Source organism: Tribolium castaneum, chromosome 5, assembly GCF_031307605.1.
Source record: "Tribolium castaneum strain GA2 chromosome 5, icTriCast1.1, whole genome shotgun sequence".
NCBI lineage: Eukaryota > Metazoa > Arthropoda > Insecta > Coleoptera > Tenebrionidae > Tribolium > Tribolium castaneum.
Window position 1 is genome coordinate 13,369,705 of NC_087398.1, and position 15,393 is coordinate 13,385,097.

Below are 15,393 nucleotides of genomic sequence, written 5' to 3' on the forward strand. Positions count from 1 at the left end.
CAATTCTAAAATTTATAAAAGCTTTAGGAGTTATAACACTACGGCATGACAGGATTACTTTGTTCAGTTGACTACTCCCAAAGCTTTTATCAATTTTAGAACTTTATCTTGTAAGAAAAAATATTCTCCTGTGATTGAAAATAGTTATTTATTTAACTAGTGTAAATCGGACGCTTTATTTCACGAGTGGAACCGCGAGTAAAAACGAGTGGTTTATTATTCACGAGGTGAAATAAATGAACCGACTCACACGAGTTGAATACAACATTTTATTCTTCAAATTAGACTCAACAAGGCTTAAAATTGCTTTAAATTTGTTAAAAATATTTTGACGTTTCATATTGAGATATGTCAAACTATTGTCAAAACTTTCTTACACCGAAGAAAAACCGTAAATTTTGACAGTATCAAAGAATAAACATATTTTTTACTTTTTAGCGCATTTTTTAAATAATAGTTATTTATTAAACGAGTTTAAGTGTAAATCGGACGCTTTATTTCACGAGTAGAATATTAAACCACGAGTGAAAACGAGTGGTTTATTATCCAAGAGGTAAAATAAATAAACCGATTTATACGAAAACGAGTTGAGTACCTGTGATTGAAAATAGTTATTTATTTAACTAGTGTAAATCGGACGCTTTATTTCACGAGTGGAACCGCGAGTAAAAACGAGTGGTTTATTATTCACGAGGTGAAATAAATGAACCGACTCACACGAGTTGAATACAACATTTTATTCTTCAAATTAGACACAACAAGGCTTAAAATTGCTTTAAATCTGTTAAAAATATTCTGACATTTTATAATGAGAAATGTCAAACGGTGGTCAAAACTTTCTTACACAGGCAAAAAACCGTAAATTTTGACAGTTCGAAGAATAAACATATTTGTCACTTTTTGGCGTATTTTTTAAACAATAGTTATTTATTTAACGAGTCTGAGTATAAATCGGATGCTTTATTTCACGAGTAGAATATTAAACCACGAGTGAAAACGAGTGGTTTATCATCCACGAGGTGAAATAAATGAACCGATTTACATGAAAACGAGTTGAATACAACATTTTATTTTTCGAATTAGACTTAACAAGATCTTAAATTGCTTTATATCTGTTAAAAATAATCTGACGTTTCATATTAAGAAATGTCAACCAGTTGTCAACACCTTCTGACAAGAGAAAAACCATATACTTTTACAGTGTCAATGAATAAAAACTTGTTTTTTTATTTTTTATTTAAATTTTGCGTGTTAAATTATTACTTAAATAAAGTCATTTTAAAAGTATGTGGTGGTAAATAATTTTGGCTTTGTTTATGCAGTTTTCCATGGTTATAGTGTTTTTTGTCAGAATTTGAAGTCGGTTAAAAGTGAAAAAAGATTTAATTTTTCCTTACAACGTGTAACTAAAACATTAAAATTTTCCCACACAATACTATGTATGGGTTTGACTTATCAGTGGTGACGACAGAATCCAGTAAGTGAAGGGAAAGCAATAATTGCATCATGTAATCCCACGTTTAATAAGGACCTTATGTGAAGAACATTGAATGTGGTGCAGACCTGGCTACAATTTGGATAAAAATTATGTTTCTTTCATTAAATTTTTGATAAATCCAGAGGGGTTCTTTATTTTTAACGATAACATAACGTGTATGTTAGTTACAAATTAAACACCTTTGTGAACATAACCTCAAACTTTAAAACACCATTAAACCCTTTTAGGGGGTAATAAACTGTATAGAATTGTATTGTCACACAGATTACGTAAGTGTGTCAAATTTCAATTCATTTAGACAACAGGAACCCTCACAAATTTGGCTCGGAAAATATGAAACAGACAGACAGACAGACAACACGACAACAGCGCAAGTTGAATAAAAGTTTTTAATAACAAAAAGCTGGCAAGTTTTGGGTTCAAATTTCACACAGTATCGGTCGTAGGTAGGAATTCGATAACAGTTAACTGTTTGCCAAATTTGGGTAAAGTGTCTAGTTTAAATTGCAAACAGAGTCTTTCTGTTTGTCGTTTGATTCCACACTTGAGCACGTACCCTCACGCACTTGGCAAATATGTAGTTCGTCACTGTTTATCCACTTACATGTCATCAAGCAGTTCGAGTATCTATACACTCAGCTTAACACACAATAAATCTTTCATAAGTATTTGCACAATACCGCTTTTTCTATCGATCTTTCGAAGATTTGAGAGAAGATGCTTGACTTTTACAAGTATACTGGAACACTTGGAGCGCATATTCCAACACAGGAGATATGTAATATTCTGGACATTCAATCCTGAGACGGAATTTAATTCAATCGAAACGAAGTTTTTCGTGGAATGGTTTTGATCGAGTGATTGTATAAATCACATTTGAATCGAACTTGACGTGGAGAGAATATAAAACAATTTTTTTCTCTTCTCCAGTTGGTTAATAAATGTGGCTCGCCTCTGTCCATTTAGCACTGCCAACCTTATAATTATGATTCCGTGTTGGCGGTTCTTTTTTCGTCCGCTTTTAAAATTACGGCAGGTGTCCTAATGTCATTATTATCACATGAGGTAAAACATTTTGCGTGGAATATTCACCCACGTCACATCACGTCTGTAATTGATTGATGACAATTATTGGATAGAGTTTCGCGCAGTTACCTGTCGTTTGTGGTAATTAATGCAAGAGCTTTTACTGACGCTTCTCTGGATTCGAATGTTTCGTGACAGTGTCTGCTCCTGAAGCACTGCTTATGGACTTCGATTTGTCTCATTGCTTACTGTCGAATCGCTTTGATCTTAATTAAATACCGATTTAGTAAGTGTGGTTTAAACATTTTCGAATTGGAAACAAATCGCTCGTGTGTGGATTTTAGGGCTAATGAAGCATCAAAAACGACACAAAAATTTTTCCCGGCGCATCCACCAATTTTTACACATGCACTATTTTGTAGTTTCGAAAAAAATAATCAAATTGAAGAAAACCAAAGACAAAATATTTACAATTGCCAACAGTGAGCTTTTTAGCGGAGATTTTGGAACTTTTCACTATGACAGAAAATTTGTGTTAAGTATTAAATCTAAGGGTAGCGGTGTTTCCTATTTGCTCTATGGTTGAGTTCAGTCTTAATAATGAAATGAAACATACATTGTTCTATTTTGTGATTTTTGTTTATAATAATTTACCTACGTAAGCCCCGACGTTAATAATTTGGGTTTTGATTTACTTTTTGATACATATTTACTCGGCAAACAGAATGTTATTGTTTTGGGAGAGTTTATGCCAAAGTTTATTAATACTAACAATTTGAACTATGTTCTAGATTTTCGTACTCAAGGAATGGTTAACTTTTTTATTGCACAAACTTTTATTAATGCAACGTAATTACTAACCATAAAAGCCGCTTACTTTTTCTACTAACAATGAAGAATTTTTTTTCGTATCTGAAGACTCACAACATTTTTGTTTGTTTTTTGAATCTCTTTCCTCCTGCAAGTGTCCTACTAAATAAAAACCTTGTTGATAAACAATAATGAAACCAAGTGGTATAACTTTAAAAAAGCTGATTACTTGGGTTTATACAGGGTGATTCTTAAACAGGCCGACACAATTTCATCACAGCTTTCCAAGGAAAAGTAGAAACGATTTGCAGCACATTTACGCTCTTATTTAGAAATCTTCTTAATCTGTGCCATTTACGGCGCTCATGAGTTTAAATTATTTGTATTAGAACAAAATGTGCTCGTTTTTATCATGAACATCGGTAATACACAGTGATTATTGTTGCACTGATCAAGTACATTGTCATCAAATGCATATCATACTTTCTACTAACTGTGCTATTACTACTTGGGAGCACATCAGTGGCGTACGCTTGATTTCCAACATAAACTTAAATATTTTTATTTCGAAATTGGTGATTCTGTATAAAGCACTTTTGGAAACGAATTGGTCTGTTCTAAATGCCTGACATGATGTAAACGTGATGAATTTTGCTAAATTTTACACAATGTCCTAGACCGCTTTGTTCCAGTTAGAAGAAAACCAATAGAAAGCTTAATTATTTTCGTTGCTGGTACAGTCACGATCAAAAAGAATGACAATCCTAAAACCGCATCCATAAATCTTTTCGATGTGATACAATTATTTGCTTGAAATTATTGAAATAAATTGACGCTCAACGTCAGATTTAATTGCAATCAATTTTTAATTCACTATTAATTTAATTCTGAATTAACTTAAATGCGGATGGCATGCGAAAACGCTTGAATTAATTTTTTGAGAAAATTTTTATCAATACTCTTAACTTCTACGTCAATTAATAAATTTATTAATAAATACATTAATAAACGCAGTTTTGTGTAAACTGTTGACTTTGGACAAAAATCTAGAACCAGGCCAACTTTTGTTTTTAACGATGTATTCTGTGAGACTTTTCAACTCAAAAATTAATGATTTTATTCCTTTTGCTAAACAATTCAAGTTAAATGGTCAAAGTTTTTTATATTTTGAGCAAAATATTACCATTTTTCACAACCTTCTAGCTTTCACCCAGTTATTTCCAGTGCCGGAAACTCAACAACTGCCGAATATCGGCTCTGCTGTCATTACCATCGGGTCGACCCGCTCTGCTCTCAAATTTGTGCTATTATTTGTCGTGCAAGCTGTACGTTTGGCTAGTTTTTAAAGTGGCTGGATATTGCGTGTAAACTAGCTGGACAGTTTGTTAAAATTTATGACCTAACAGATTTTAGTCGGACTTTAACTACCCAGCTCGTTTGTAGGGGTGTCATTCTTTTTTATCGCGACTGTACTCTCCTATGCTAATTAAAAATATTAAACTTAAAAGTAACTATTGGCACAAATATATAAAATATCGCTGACTTTCTGATCTTTTAGATTATATGGAAATTTACGCAAACTTATTAAAAACAAAATTATTGTTTATTATGCTGAATATATCTGCACAAGGTACGAAGTTTTCTTACGTAAAACCCTGAAGACTTTTGGAAGTTTATTCACAAGTTAAGTAACAAGACTCATACACTTAACTGTAATATGAAATTGCTACATTATATTATATTTTGTTATTTATTGAAAACTTTTGGGGTCAAGATATTTTACTTGCAACAAAAAAGTTGCTTAACAAACTGACAAGTGGAAGAGCGACCTCATACCAAGGTTCATGAATAAAAATTGCTCACATGTATTTGCTGAACCTCTTGAAATAATCTTTAATCTGATTCATAAATCATTAATTTTTCCAGACTCCTGGAAATTGGAATTATTTATTCCGGTTTTTGGAAGTTTTCGTCTCAGATTAATAACTACAGGTTGATATCTATCCTACAAAACTTTTTCGAAGTCTATTTACTAAGTTACTAATTTACTATTTACTAATCTATTAGGTCCAACTTGGTCTGTTTTACTCAATGTTTATCTATTATACTAGACTAAGGAAGACAGTTTGATGTTATACTTGTATTTACAAATAGCTTTTAATCAACCCATTTTTGTTCCACGTTATGTGTTCTTTAATCAAATATTGGTCCATTTCGTTTTTATTATTTATCAACAATTTTTTGTGAACACTTGAATGTCTCAAATTGGACAAGCCACCGCATAGCCACTCTTATGCCGATTACTTAAAAAATTTATTCCTCTAATGAAAATATTTCTGACTGCCTTAAACGTCACAATGATGTAGTCAAATTGTTACATTGGTGTGGACAAAACTAATTATTATTATTTAACATCTCCAAATGTAAAATTTTGTTTTTTACCCGTAAAACAACACCGATTAGCTTTGATTATAAAACTGTAAGTATTTTAAAACTGTAGGAGTCATTTCTGATTCCACTTTGCGCTTTGTTCATTACATATCTTCGATGGTTTCTTCTAGCTTAACATTTTTAGGATTCATCATTTGCAACTATAAAGAATTCACTAACGAAAATGCCTTAAAAATGGTGCACTTATAAGATCGAAATAGCCCGAAGCCTCTTCAGAGAAAATTTTTAAAATTTGTGAAGCTCAAATGTAGAAGTTTTTTACACGCCTCAAAATTTTAACGCTTTTTTAGATAGTTAACTTTGTATATTGTGCATGTTAGTACTTGTTAGTGGACTAAAATTTAATTAATCAGCTTGCCCTGCCCGTCAGCATCTTACTAACCTTTTGTTAAACTCACTTTTTTACCACATGTGTCATTCTTTTAGTCTAAGTTCTTCTCATGTGACATTAATCTTTCTAGGTAGTTTCTCGAATACAGGGTGCATCAAAAATACGTGTGTTAATTTTAACAGGTAATAAAGATCAACAAATAAAAACTGAGCGGCTCGTTTCGATAAAAGAAAGGAGGAAAACAGTGAAAATAATAATAAAGAATTTTGCAAAATGTTATACAGAAAATTTGTTGTATTTGATGAGTTGTATTACGTGTTAAAATTAACACACGTACAGGATGGTCCACGAGTAATAATGACCCTGAAAATTTTTTTGAAGCAACCAACATTACATTTCATAGATAACGTGGATAGTAAAATACTTGGTTTATTACATTAAACATAGTGACCACACAGCACTTTGTAACTGAATTTAGTGAAACTTTTGTACTAAAATGTTTAGCAATGGTTCTCATTTATGGAGAATATTTGAAAAATGTTTCGTAGACTGCACGTTTATACACGTACAATATTCAAATAAACGGGCTCCCAGTGATACAGTTTTCAAACACGTTCAAAATAAACTGCGGGAAAAATGGTCTCCAATCAAATTAAAAGACATAAAAGAAGAGTAGCAACATTAGCTGAAAATGAAGCTACAGTTGCTGCAGTTATTGATGAAAATAGATGGATAGGACGGAGTTCCGTGTATCCTGGGCTGTATTTCTGATACTCGCTGCATAGAGGTACATATAATGAAAATTAAATTCATATTGTTTCATTCTGGAGTAACACAGTCGTAAGTTTAATACCGATTTCTGTTAAAAGAAAAATACAAGTAAAACCCCCAATAAAAAGTTTATTTTAGGACTGTTTTAAAGAGAGGTAGAACACATCCATCATCCCCTAATAGGTCCTATTTGTCACATTTTGTATCCACTCTAGATGCGGATATATCCTTGTGAATCCGGACGGGTCCGTACTTTCACAACCGTTCATGCTAACAAAAGTTGCGATCCCAACTTGCTTCATTAGCCCAAGACGTACTTCTTGCACCAAAGGACCTCCACTATCGCCCTAAAATCAACTCGTCATAAGCCGAATTCATTTGTAATAAAATTAGACCCACAATGCAACTTCCTTCGTTGTAATTTCCTTCCACACACACCATATCCTCCGTGATCTGGTCACCGTAGATGATTTTACATTCAAGATTTGATAAAGTGACCACTTCAACATAATGCAAGTCGTTCACAGGACCAACTGAATCTGGATAAAGTTTCAGAAAAGTTGGCCTTATGTTTCACACCTTACCATCACTTAACTGTCCCCATCCAAGTGTTGTGACAGCTTCACTGTCCACAAGATCAGTTGTAGGTAGATAAGAAACATACCACAAGTAACCTTTCGGAAAATAAAACATTATTTTATTGAATTTAATTGAATAAATACTGTATACCAACAATCAATCGCAGATCCATTCGTAAAACTACGAACCCGAGATTATGCGCTAAGGTGTCAGGATCATATTCAGGATGCAAGATATAATCATTTGTTGAGGCAATGTAACGGTAATTATCGTCTCCTTCTAAATGATTTGAGCCGACTTGAACCGTAAATTCTACCGCACTGGAATCAATCAAGCATATAATTTAATTAGGAGAGTTTATTATACCCATTGACACAATGACCAGCTGATAGAATGTGTTTGGAAGTTAGGATGGACCCACCACAGAAAAATTTCGAGTCTCTGGTTTTGACTGTGATTGCAGCAGCAAAAGGAAATTGGCCCGCTCTAGCTACGTTACCTCCAATAATACGTCCATCTAGATGAAATAACAAATAATGTAATTTTTTTTACTTTGGTTTCACAAATTGTTTATTGTGAAACTACTTTCAGTTTTATGCAACTTCTTTTAATGAATTTTTAGAAGTTGTATTGGCAGTTCTGGACTGGGTGTCATCAGTCATCACTGTGATTAAGTGTATGATCTGTCAACAGCGTCAAGTCGTCCGAACAATTAACAAAATTACGAGGAAATAGTTTGAACAGATATGTTAAACTAAACAAAAACAAACAACAAAAATAGAAAGTAGCAAAAAAGTATATTGCACTCGTTTTATAAGACTTGTGGTACTTATTCTATTGGAACACGTCGTGCTGCAAAACGATTCGTGTCACAATTAATGTTTTATAAAACTCGTATAATAATACAGGGTGATTTTTTTAGGGCCTACATTGGAAAATTTTTAACTTCTAATATAGCTAGAGCTTTAAAATTTTGTATACGATCGAAATCGACCATTCTGAGTTCAACTAAATTATTTTTAAAATGGCTGACCTCCCGGAACTACAAAAAATTGGCGTCATGTTTAAAATTTTAAATAGTAACTACGCATTTTTATTGCATATTTGAATTTACCTTCTCAAGCTGAGTAAAATTTACTCAAGTTGTTGGTACTTATCTGTCATAGTTTTTGACATGTCAATTTTTTATTAAAATTTTTATTTGCAAAATTTTATCTAAGATATCACAGTTCTTAAACCCTTTGCGATAAGTGAATATTTTTTTTGCATTCGATAACCGAAGGTATGAAAAGTTTTCTAGGATTTTCGAAATTGTCGACTGACAAAGTTTATGGCCAGTGTGATTGTTTTAAAATGGTTCTCGAAAAACTGTTAGAGGTTGTTTCTTATGTGGTGGCAAACTGATAGTGACATAAGAGACTCTGGAAATGCACCCACTTGGTCAGAGTAGTAAAATGAATGGGCGTTCATTTTTTTCTCTAAAGTTTACTTAGTTAAGATTCCAACATTAACAAATCTTGATGACGATGATACCTAGAAATATTACTATTATTATTAATAATTAGTTTATTATTCTTTATCTTACGTATCTTACTATAATTTTCAAAAGACTAACAATGGGTTTGAAAGATATTTTATTACGATGGGCAATTTTTTTTTCATTAAACGTATATTCAATGCCAAAATTCAATCATTTTTGCCAATGTCAGTTTGCCACCAGATTTGGAATAAGCTCTATAACTAGTTTTTTTCAAATGGCTCTATTTTCTTAACGGCAATCGAAAGAATATCGATATTTATGGTGACTTTTATCAGTTCGTTCCATAAAAAAACAGACCTTGTAAAATGGCCAACAATTGTCAAAATTTAATATTTCATTTAGTTTTTGGCTGGTTCGTTATAGAATAAGCAATAAAACAATAACATTTAATTATAGTTTATTATAACTTAGTGAATTATGTAAAGTAACTCAACCAGTCTGCCATCGAATTTTGAGCTTTTTGAATGAAAATGGTGAACAAATAAGATATTTATTTTAATTAATAGCACAATTTTATTGTATTTTTCAAAAGTTTACTAGATTAAAAATTAAAATAATGAGCCAAAATTCCGTTTTTTTGCGATTATTTCAAAAATTGTGGAGATAGATATAGAAGATGTTAATATAAGTCTGCACAAAAATTGACGTTTTTTTAATTGCCATTGAAAAAAACACGGTCATTTCATTTGAAAAAACTTTATAACTATTTTATTGATAAAATCATAGTAGCCTTGCAATTTGACAGTTGATAATCCTAAAAACTTAAGAAGACTCTTTGAGCCTTTGGCTATCAAATTAAAAAATTATATTTACTTACTCTAAAAGGTTTACGATCTGTAATATTTTAAATAAACCTCTGCAAATCAAAATTTGCATAAAAAAATTGGCATACGTCAAAAACTATGACAGATTAGTACTAACAACTGGTACATTTTACTCAGTTTGTAAGAGGCGAATTCAAAAATGCAATAAACGTAGGTGGTTACTATTAAAAATTTCAAAGTTAGTCTCAATTTTTCGTGGTTCCAGAAACTCAGTCATTTTAAAAATAATTTAGTTGAACTCAGAATGGTCGATTTAGATTGTATACAAAAAATTAAAGCTCTAGCTATATTAGAAGTTAAAAAGTTTCCAATGTAGACCCAAAAAGAATCAGCCTGTATAATATTACTATTTTATTTATTACCTTTATGTGGTTGTGTCTGAAGAGAAAAAACAACGCATCCAAGGAAAACGGCAATTGTGTGAAGCTGCATTTTACAGCGACTACGAAAACGTAATTAATTTTTGATTAGGTCGGTACGCAATAATTTAGTAATAACTGCGATAATTGATAAGTCTATTCTGGGTTTTGGATTAAGTACGGAAAAATTTATTTAGGTTTTTAGGTTTCGATCAATTCTCGATTGCGCTCAGCAACTGTCAAAGTATCAAACACTGTCTTCCACTAAATCTATTTCGCAAACTGATTATACCGCCACGTCAATTGCAAAGAGCTGAAATGGGATTACACAAACCGTAAGCTGACCTCAGGATCTTATCAAATGGAGTTAGCAGCTGAAAGTTTTTAATGGATCAGATGTGAAGATGAGGTGAAGTAAAATAGGGAACATATTTTTGTTGGCCTCTTTACATTAATATCAGTGTAATCTCTTTAAAAGATACAACGAGCAATATTCGAGTTTTAAGATAATTTTACGTCCCTAACCCAAATACAAAAAAATACTTTGGATGTAACGTTTAAGGAGATAAGTACGTGCTGAGACACGAATAAGGATTAAGGAAAATACACGAAGACACCGTTTCAATTTTTTGCTCCATTTCTTTACTTTTTTCTTGACTAATAGGCACTTAATGAAATCTGTCGAATGTTCAGTGCGGAATTGAAAATGAATTCTTTCTCTCCGACTAACAATTCCATTATCCCTCGAGCAAAACTTCGTAATTGAGTTTGTCCGATTTTTAAGCGAACGGAGGGAGCAGTTTGTTTAAAATAATGTTAACTTTGTGCTCGAAACCATAACTAAAATCAAAAATGTTCAATGTTATCTTGTCACAGTGGAATCCCCTAACAAAGCGTTTTATCGCAACACATTAAAAAATAAAAGCGTTCAACACGGTAGTGTTAAAAATAGCATAAAGGGGGATTACCAACCGATACGGTTTAATCCCACGTACGATAAAGTCAGCATTACAAATTTATAATTGCACTTGAATTCAAACGGGGATAAAGGGATTTCAGCTACACTTAGTATTGTTGAGTATTGCTTTTTCTATGTTTACTGATGGAAGTAGTAGATTTTTATCACTCCGTCTGCGGGAATAAAAATAATAAAATTTTACAGCCGCTTGTCGCGACGCTGTTTTTACAGTTCGAGCGCGTCGCAAAATTTACTTCATGTGAAGTTGTCATTGAGGGAGAAACATTTATTGGAAAACTGGGATTGCCGGCGATATTTGTTAAAACCCTAATTAAAATCTAGCGAAAGGCTTGAATGCATACTTTTTGTGTAAGGAATTAATTAGAGTTTATAATTAACTTTCTGGTAGTTACGTAAATTTTGTTTAAGAAAAATTGTACAGGGTGCTGCATTTTGGATTGGTTTAGACAAAAACGAGTGACACATTTTTTGAAAAAATAATTTTGGTCAAAACCGCATTTCGCTGTCGTCTTTTGTTTTCGACTTATAAACAAAAGTTTACATTTTAGCGAAATTTAAAAAAAATCATATCTTCCTTATTAAAAATGATATACGTTTGAAACAAAGACATTATACTTTTTACAGAGAATTTTATAATGTTATCAGCGATTTTTTTAGCCATTCGTTTAGCCGTAATAACATAAAGTTTAATTTTTTTAAATAGGAATCATAGTTGGCTAGGACATTTTTGAAAAGCTTATTTATTTCTGAACTGAAAACAATATAATGTTTTTTGATTTTTTTGATAAAAATATATTTAAAATATTTGAAAGTAGTTGGCCATGGAAAAATTATTTCACAAAAAAGGTGTGAATAATCTGGAAGTTCTGTGAACGGTTATTAAGGTAAAAAATGTGAAATTATAAAAATAAGCTATGTTAAAGTTATTTTCAATTGAACAAATATACACGCAGATTTTAATTACATAAAAAATGTGCAGAAAATTGAAAACGATGTGTCACTTTCATTTGATGACACTTTTTTATGATTTAGTGAAGTGTGATGAAGGTGACGTTTATAATGTTATGCATTTTTTTACCGCAGATGGGATTTGATTTTGGCGTTTGTATTGACATTTTTTTGTAAAATGAAGTTTTATTGACAGGCAATTATATAATTAATAACATTTTTTTCCGGCATTTCATGTTTAATTAGAAAAGAGAATGACAATCTAAGCTTACCATTTTAAATATAAAAACAAATAATTTATATTTATTGCAGAAAATTTGATCTAAGAATAATTTATTATGCTGTTTTTAAATTAATTAGTGTTTAGAAAATTGTTAAATTATAAATATTTGTTTTTTATATACAATGTGCTCAAAAACTGGCGCACCAACTCAGTGGTACGTTGTTGAGAAGCATGTGTAGATCACGGGAAAAATCTTGAAAAAATTTCTAAAGTTATATTTTAAAAAATCTGGAGCTACAAACTTCTTCAGTTTTCATTATTTTTTAATGTTTTTATGTTTCACACTAAGTAATCGTTCTCTAACACAACGATGAATAACTATTTTTAAATTTCCCATCAAACTTTAGCAGTTTTTTTAATTTAAAAAAATTAAAATTTATTACAAAAAATCACAGTTTGTAGATGTGCCAACGCTGGGAATTATTTCCTAGGAAACCGTTTCAAAAATAATTTATTTTTATTGTTGATCAAATTATTTTGGGATCGCGACTGTTAGACAATGTTGCCTCATATCCTTTATTTAAAATTCGTTATTTATCAATAACTTTAATGCAAAGAATTTTTTTACTATTTTTACCTTTATATGTAAGCAATTCTTTACCACAGTCCATTGAGTTGGTGCGCCAGTTTTTGAGCACCCGGTTTTAACTGAAAATTCAAATTTTTTTCATGGCTTACTATAAAGAAAAAGCTGAATGTTATGTTTTTTTGAATAGTTAAAAATAATCTACTACACAAATAGACATATCAAATCAGAAAAAAATTAGCTTTTCAAAAACATTATAGCTGCCTATACTTTTTATAAAAAAAACTTTATGTTATTCCAGCTAAACGAAAAAATTGCTGATAACATTATTAAATTCTCTGTAAAAAATTGTTTCAAATGTGTATTTTTTATAATAAGGAAGACATGGATTTTTTAAGATTTCGCTAAAATGTTAATTTTTTTTATAAATCGAAAATAAAAGACGATAGCGGAGTGAGGTTTAGACTAAAATTATTTTCTCAAAAAAAGGACTCGAGAAGGTGTTTTTCTCTAGACTTTTTTCCTAACTTCGGGCATTCAAAATGCAGCACCCTGTACATGTAGGAAATACACCTTTCTGCAACTTGTTCCGATAAACCGCTCTGTAATTTTAAATAACTTATTATGTCGTTAGGGATGATCAATATGCAGTAAACCCACACGTGTGTAATAACCGTCCGCAATCAAAGGTAATAACATCCGGAGTCCGAGGGTTGCTACACCACCGGGATTACATTCTACTTCCGGTTTTCTTTCCGGACAAGTCTGAATACCGGAAACAACTCCAGGTCATGCAAGCGCTCTCTTGCTACTCTGTGTTTGAAACACGATGAAATCGCGGTATTGACTGTTCTCCACATAAGCAGATGAAGGTTAAAAACACATAAAAAGGGTCCAAGTTGGACTTTGATTCAAAACATTTTGGCTCAATATTTACTTTAATTCGGAAGTTGCGAATTCGAATGGAAGAGGTTTTTTGTGAATAGTTTCTAGCTCCTGTACAAGAGCCCCCGGGTATTGTCCATTAACTTCAACACGAAGTGTTTGAACTAAGTTTGACAAGAACTTAAAATAACTATAGTCGCTAATCTTGCTCAAGTGCTTATCTGTATTGAGGTAACATTGACGTACTTGGGCTAAACTTCCAGTTTGTTATTTCTATTTTTCGCTTATAAGCAACTCGCACAAAACCCTTCGTGTTTTCCTCTGCTTTTGAACCGTATTTTCCAAGCCAGTGATGGGCAGCAGACAGTCTGCAATATTGCAGCGTCGTTTAAATGACAAATATTACGTGTCTGGAACACCTAAACGTCTTCGCATTTAATGTTTTCTTCTGAAGCAACGACGTGGTCACTTTTGTGTGTCTAGCGAACAGTTTTGATTGAATTTTGAATTTATTATCAAGTCCAAAATGAATTTCGGTTGTTTGCAGTGTTGGGTCAATAGTGGAAACGCGGTAACCAGAAGTAATCACGTGAGTGTCTTGTGCTAGAGCAAACAGCACCCTGGAGGTGTTCCACTTGGTAAACCGTGACCGACTTGAAACTAATATCGACTAAAAGGGACTACGGAAGTCGCTCTTTGAGGAGGGGTTTAAATAATTTGCAGATTCTGGCTTTAGTTTGATTTTCTTGGATTATTCACAAGCTAATTTCCGAACGTAACAATTATACACACGGAATCGTCTTATGTACAGTGTTAAACCAGTTAAGAGCTTTGACATCTTGTGGTTAGTGCAAAAACAATGTCAGATATTTAATTAATTATTGCATTATTGTTTTTTAAAAGTGTGACTTGCTGATTTGCTCAATAAAAGGGAACAATTCGACTGACTTTGACATGGTACTCATAGAAAGTTTGAAAGTTTGAAATATAAAGAAGGAGAAGAAACTAAGGTTCAAAACTATTGACTATTGTGAAGTTGTTTCTCAAAAATTTACAATCGTATAATTAGCTATTATTACTTTAAAAAATTTGTTAATGGAAAATTAACAGAGCTTTCGACCAGCACGATCCACTGAAACAGCAGTTATTGACTTTTTAGATATGGTATATAGGGTGTCTCTCTTAAGACTTTCGAACCTGATATCCCAGTTATTTACCAACAAATTTTTATGAAATTTAAAATGTAAATATTTTAGAAGGTAAAAATTACAATCCAATTAATACAAGTCTGATCTCAAAAACATAATTGTTACATGCTTTTTTAAATGAAATACATACCTAACAATAACAATGATTACAAATTTTAGAGCCGGTTTACAGAACATTTTAATTGCAATTAAATTTTAATCGCGATTAACTTGACATTTGTCAATGCATTTTAAATGGCAACTTAATTCGAATTAGTTTAATTCTGAATTAAATCTTAATTTCGCTTTCTGTAAACCGGCTCCTAATGCTGTAGCCAAATCACCATTTAAAAAATATCAAAATACAACCTGCTCATTTTTTTAAATAATATTTTT

At 31.8% G+C, this 15,393-nt stretch overlaps 2 protein-coding genes across 5 annotated transcripts in view; one reads left to right on the forward strand and one right to left on the reverse strand.

Annotated features, from left to right (window-relative positions):
* The window catches only part of LOC659486 (uncharacterized protein), a 169,227-nt gene that overhangs the window by 64,482 nt on the left and 89,352 nt on the right, over nucleotides 1-15,393 (forward strand). The window lies entirely within an intron of this gene.
* LOC659885 (serine protease P123) lies at nucleotides 6,997-10,338 on the reverse strand. The gene is made up of 6 exons (XM_966152.5): nucleotides 10,193-10,338; nucleotides 7,833-7,983; nucleotides 7,617-7,786; nucleotides 7,472-7,561; nucleotides 7,287-7,426; nucleotides 6,997-7,234 (listed from the first exon to the last, which is right to left on the reverse strand). Exons 1-6 carry the CDS (start codon nucleotides 10,260-10,262, stop codon nucleotides 7,064-7,066), a joined length of 792 nt encoding a protein of 263 aa, XP_971245.1. The 5' UTR covers nucleotides 10,263-10,338; the 3' UTR covers nucleotides 6,997-7,063.